General features: G+C 55.8%; 1 protein-coding gene across 3 annotated transcripts in view; it reads right to left on the reverse strand.

Annotated features, from left to right (window-relative positions):
* The window catches only part of NCOR2 (nuclear receptor corepressor 2), a 133690-nt gene that overhangs the window by 75630 nt on the left and 52000 nt on the right, over positions 1 to 6060 (reverse strand). For all 3 annotated transcript variants that reach the window (XM_004385002.2, XM_004385001.2, XM_004385000.3), the window contains exon 13: positions 3413 to 3511. In XM_004385002.2, coding sequence (XP_004385059.1) covers positions 3413 to 3511 — 99 coding nt within the window. The remainder of the gene's footprint in view (positions 1 to 3412; positions 3512 to 6060) is intronic.

Consider the following 6060-nt stretch of genomic DNA (forward strand, 5'->3'; position numbering starts at 1 on the left):
CACGCATCTGTCTGCCCTTCCTGGGCATAGCACTCGGCCACACTGCTCCTCTCCAAGCTGTCACTGTGCAGGACCTCAGAGCGCTACAATAGCTGAGACAAGGTCACCTGTCCCTCAGCGGGGAGCTGGAGAGGAGGCCAGGGAGGGAGGAAGAGGGTAGGAGACGGGGACCCAGAGACACAAGAGAGAGAAGGAGAGACACACAGATAAAGAAAAAGAAACAAAGGACAGACAGAGAGAGAGACAAGGAACACAGGGACAGAAGTAGAGGACAGACAGACAGACTCACCTAGGAAAATACAAGAGACTTGGGCGGGGTGGGGGGTCTGTCAGAGAGGAGGGGTGGTGGGGAGGTGGGAAGCAGGACGTGGCTGAGCGGGCCAGGGAGGAATGGCCCCACCTCCCTGGACTTCTGCCCTCAGGCGGCAGCCCAGGGGACCAGGACGGAGCACAGGCTCTTCCTGTCCCCATATCCCAGCTCCCCAGACTCCCCTCCTTTGTGGCCACACCCACCCTGGGACGGATAGGGATAGCACTCGTGGGCACCACAGGGAGAGGACGCGCGGGCGGCACGCACCCTCGGGGACGTGCCCCCACTGCAGCAGGGCCCCCCCATTCCTGCCAGGGACCTCGGTGGCCACCCCACAGTCACCACAGCAGCTTCACATGCTCGGCCGCCCCCACACCAGGCAGCCAGGCCCTCAGCTGACCACAGTGTTCCCGAGCTCTGGCTTCACAGTGCACTGGGCCAGTGTGGCCCTCATCTGTGAATCATGAGCTGTAAACGCGGTGCTCCAAGCTGTGAGTCACCAGGGGGCAAGCACAGGGCCAGGGGGCAGGCGAGGAGGCCTGGCCAGAGGTCAAGCCCACAAGCAACCAGACGCACACGGCTGGTTCTCAGGGCCAGGGCCCAGGATGGGGGTGGGGTCCCGGGAGGGTGGGTGCAAAGGGCCACCATTCCAAAAGTCTACGCCTGGGTCTGCGTCTCCCTTCGTCAGCACACAGAGAAGCATCAGGAAGGTGAAAAGCCAGACAATGGGACTGGGGCACTCTGGATGGCCTTGGCACAGGGATACTAGGGTGAGCCTGGCTCTCATGGGGAGCCGTCGAGGGGTGGAGCCCAACCACTGGAATGATGGACAGGTTGCTTGGACAGGGGGCATGAGGAGGGAGGGAAGGGCCAGGCATGGAGGTCCACAGGTCCCGCTGCACGTCTACACAGGGGGGTGTCCCGTGAACAGATGGGGCATCACTGCCCTGGCTGCGATTCAGCATTTGGACAGGTAACGGTCACTTTGCAAACAGGCCAATCATATGGCTGTCCCATCACTCACGGTGGTTATGGTCTAACAGCCCCTGCGGACCCTGTAAGGGCAAGTGTGGAGCCAGCTGTTTTGCCACAGTCCCCACCATTCTCTCCTGACTCTCACTTCAGCATACTTGTGCTCTCTGACTCAGTTTATTTCAGTTTTTGCCTCTCAGTCTAGAAAATTCCCGAATGCACTTCACTTTCTAAAACGCCACAGCTAGTTCTCTGGAATTAAAAAGCACTACGCCAGGACAATAAGTAAGGAAGACTGAAAAAGAACCGGCACCTCTGAATTATCGTGCTGGCAAAAATATCGAATACGCCATGGACGGCCAGAACAATGAACAAATCTGTCTTGGAAGCAGTACAGCCAGAATGCTCCTTAGAAGCAGGGATGGCAAGACTTCGTCTCATATACTTTGGACATGCTATCAGGAGGGACCAGTTCCTGGAGAAAGATATCATGCTAGGTAAACTAGGGTCAGCCAAAAAAAAAGGAAGCCCTCAACGAGATGGACCGACACAGTGGCTGCAACAATGGGCTCAAACAGCAATGATTGTGAGGATGGCACAGGACTGAGCAGTGGTTTATTCTGATGCAGATGAGCTTGCTATGAGTCGGAACCAACTTGACTGAATCTAATAACAACACGCCACTAAAGCTCGGTTTTACACATCTGGTGAATGGGAGAGCAGGCTGGCCACTGTGTCTACACAGACCTGGACAGGACACCGGCCCACAGACCAAACACTGCCACCCTTGGGAGGATCTGTGCAACAGGGCAGGATGCTCAATGCCGCAGTCATTGCAGCCCAGGGCTCAGAACCCAGCGAGGGGCTGTTCATCTCCCCGTCCACAGGCCCGTGGGAGAGGGGCTCGTGCTCCTGCAGCACACTGTCTGGGAGGCAGGAGGAGGTGGCATTCGGTTCAGTTAGGGAGCCACGTGGAGCAGCCCAATGCAGGCCGGGACCTCATCACCAAGGGGCTACTTCTCAGTGGATCCTGGAAAGGGAAAGCCAGCAAACTTGGGGGAGGGGGAGGACATCAATGCCAGGGAGACAGAAGCAAGCTCGGGGTCCTAGCATCCCAGCCCATGCTGTTCCTGGCCTTCATCACTGTCCCCTGGACCCCTCACACCACAGAGACCCCCAGGGAAGGAACTGCCTCAACCCCCTCCAGGCCAGCGTCTAACAGCAGCGCCCCAGCACGCTCTCTGTGTCCAGCCTGAATCCCATCTATCGCAGCATGCGCCCACCTCCTCCCAGGATGTCCCAGCACCTGCTCGAAGCTGACTCTCAACAGCCTGGAAACAAAAGGGACCTATCCCTGCTCTTCACCACCCACTCTCCAGGTGCTCCTTTAAAATGGGCCACTGTTCCCTTCATCTTTACCGTTACTTACTGAATATGTTTTTCAACCAACTCCTTTTTCCAATTCAGGGGTTGGTAAACTTTCTCTGTAAAGCTCCAGATAGTAAATATTTTAGATTTCCCAAACCATACGGTCTCTGTGGCAACCGCTCAACTCTGCCACTGTATCACGAAAGTAGCTTCAGACCACATGTAAATGAACGGGCATGGCTGCGTGCCAATAAAACTTTATTCGCAAACACAGGCAGGGGGCCGGATTTAGTCTGCTGACCCCTGCTCTAACAAAGATAATCCTTCAGTCTCATCCTAAGTATACTGTCTGAAAAATTGCAGGTTGATGTGCCTGCTACTTTTTTTCAAACATGCATTAAAATAAACATCTAAAATGATTTTTAAAATTTTTAAGAAGTCAGTGTGTGGAATACCTCAGGTCACCCTGGGAACCCAACCCAACCCATTGGGAACATGGCCTGTTTGGCCATAGAGACCACAGGTCTCCAAGCCGGGAGTCCCCTAAGTTTTCCAGGTTGATAATGGAAATGGCCCTTTTCCCCCAGCACTCTTTACTGCTGGGGTCAGCTTGCAGAGGCTGGGTGGGGTGACGATCCCCAGAGAGGGTCGCCCTAGGGCAGCCAGCCCTGAGAGAGGAAGAGCACGCTGGGAGCCAGCTGGCGCTAAGTACACAGGGCAGCGTGGGAATCGCGGGTGCCCGGCCCAACCCCCAGCCCTCACCTGGCTCTTGCCGCGGCGCCGGTAGCTCCGCCTCACCAGGCTCTTGTAGTTCTCATTCTTCTTGGTCAGGTAGTAGTAGAGGACGCACTCAGCCACCGTCTGCCGGAGAGAGAGAGAGAAGAGTTCTCAGGGGGCCAGGGTGGCGTCCAGCTCCCCCAGAGGCTGGCTGGGTGGCCTGGCCTCTCCGGGCCTCAGTGTTCTCATCTGGGAAATGGGACACTAGTAGCACACACTTCAGAGAGTCTGTTAGGAAGGCCAAATCAGTTAACACGTATGTGAAGTACCAAGAACAGTGCCTGGTAGAGTCAGCACTGGAGAAGGGCTGCCTGTTATTATTACTGTCCTTACTGCTGTCAATGATGATGTCACTGTTATCTGCCACCTCAGCCCCTGTGGTCCGGGGTCTCTTCTCTCACTCTAGTCCCCTCTTCCCTAATATCAGATGCCGTGAACAACCCCTTCGAAGCTTTGCTCATCAGAACTGACCCATCGCACACTTCATCTCTTGGAATATTTGTTTCTCTTCTCTGCTCTGGTATTCTCGACGTGGATGTGGGTTTGAATCATGGCACTGCAGCCTGCGAGGCAAGTGACCAGCCCTCTCTGATCCCTGGCTGCCTCGTCATCCAAGCAGGACTAGCTGGACGACACCCAGAAACTAAAGGATTCAAGACAGCGAGGCCGCTACCCGCAGGCTGGGAACGGGCACACAGTGCCAGCTCCACAACGGCACTGGTAAGATGGAAAAGATCTCTGCGGCTCCTGCAGCTGGAGCCGAGCTAGGAACTTATCTCTGGGGGCTTCCAGGAGTCACTCGTCCGGTCCCCCGACAGGTCACTTCCCCAGACTAAGTGGACCACCCAAGACCAGAGGACTCCCTCCGACGACTGCCCTGAGACGCTCTTTAAACCTTGATCCCAAACCATCCCGAGATCACCTTTTCACAGAAAAGCAGGGTGACACAAAATAAAGGATATTACCCGTCAGATTGGTGCTCTACTAAAACAACACCTTTTAGACTCCAAAAGGTCAACATCGAATCCGCAGCAAAGACGAGACGTTACGGGGCAGGGAAACTAGAGCACGGGAAATGAACAACCAGAACACAATTAACGAGAACGCTGACAGTGAAAGATGTAACTAATGTCACTGATCACTCTGTGTGGAAACTGTCAGAGAAGAACCTAACCTGCTGTGTAAACTTTCACCAAAAAAACAATGAAATATCATCTAAAAAGAAAAGTGGCCTTGCCTCAATGCCCAACTTTCCTGAACAAAAGCCGCCAGCTGCCAGCTTCCAGAATGCACTGTGGACCAAGGCTGTGCCCAGGTGGCCCCCACGATAAACCCAGCCCACAGACAGGACATGCGTACTCATCGAGGAAAAGATTTCATAACCATATGCTAGTATTTACAGATAGACAACAGGGCTGTCTGGCTTCTCACTGAACAGTCCCGCAGATCTCCTTCCACGAGATGACGACGGGCTGGACCGAGCAGCAGCCGCTCCCTTTTGACAGGACACGCGCTTACCAGTCACCCCACTCACAGCCCACTGTGGGGTTCCCTCATCCGGACACGCCTCTCAGCCAGCAGCAACCCTGCTGCAGACTCTTCTGGAAGCTCTACCTAAGTTTCATCCTGGGCCTCCTCTTGGCCAGACAGCACATGGAGTTTACTCTCAGTGTAGAGTTCTACTCCCTCACTCCTCCACAGTACTGCCCCATGCTAGTTCCTACAGCACCTCCTTCCCACCAAGGTCTATGGTACAGCCTATGCCCCACCAGATGGTGCTCACTCAGAAGGAAGAAAGGCTGTTACAGGGCCACTTTCTCCACTGTGGCTTTTCAGCATGGTGGGATGTTCCCCCACTGTCCTGGCTCCCTCCTGTGGTTATCAGCACACTAGGAGCAGATGTTGGAAAGGGTCCCATAGATCCTGCTCCTGGCCTCACTCTCCCTCCCACAATGAACAAGGGGGACCAGGGCACTCACAGGCTGGGGGTGGCCAGAGGACTGCACCCAGGGTGACACCCCATCTTGCAGAAAGGCAACCTCCAAAAGGTAATGCAGGTGCTGGCAGCCTTTCTTGCTTTCCCTGCTGGTTCCAGAAGGCTCCATGTACCAACTCCACACCTGTGACTCCATTCCAGCCCACCTGGAGCCGCCCTACCCCACCTCTCACGTTCCCGGGGCAGCCTTGCTGGGGAACAAAGAGGAGGCTTCCTGCTCTGGGGACAGCTTTGTGTTGGTCTGGTGGGCTCGGGCCTGGGACAGAAAGGAGGCTGCCCGATCCAGGCTCAGGCCTGGGGCAAGACAGGGTTCAGGTGACAGCTGTACAGTGAAGGCTTATCCAAAGAGACAGGACTTGTCAGCCACACACCTGGCCTGACATCAGGGGTGTTAGAGACCACACACTGACAATCACAGGGACCCTGGCAGACCACTCGTCCAGTCCCCCGGCAGGTCACTCGACCAGTCCCCACAGGTCACCCGTCCAGTCCCCACAGGTCACCCGTCCAGTCCCCCCACAGGTCACCCGTCCAGTCCCCCGACAGGTCACCCGTCCAGTCCCCCTAACAGGTCACCCGTCCAGTCCCCACAGGTCACCTGTTCAGTCCCCCGACAGGTCACCCATCCAGTCCCCCT

This window comes from Trichechus manatus, unplaced genomic scaffold (genome assembly GCF_000243295.1).
Source record: "Trichechus manatus latirostris isolate Lorelei unplaced genomic scaffold, TriManLat1.0 scaffold00131, whole genome shotgun sequence".
Lineage (NCBI taxonomy): Eukaryota > Metazoa > Chordata > Mammalia > Sirenia > Trichechidae > Trichechus > Trichechus manatus.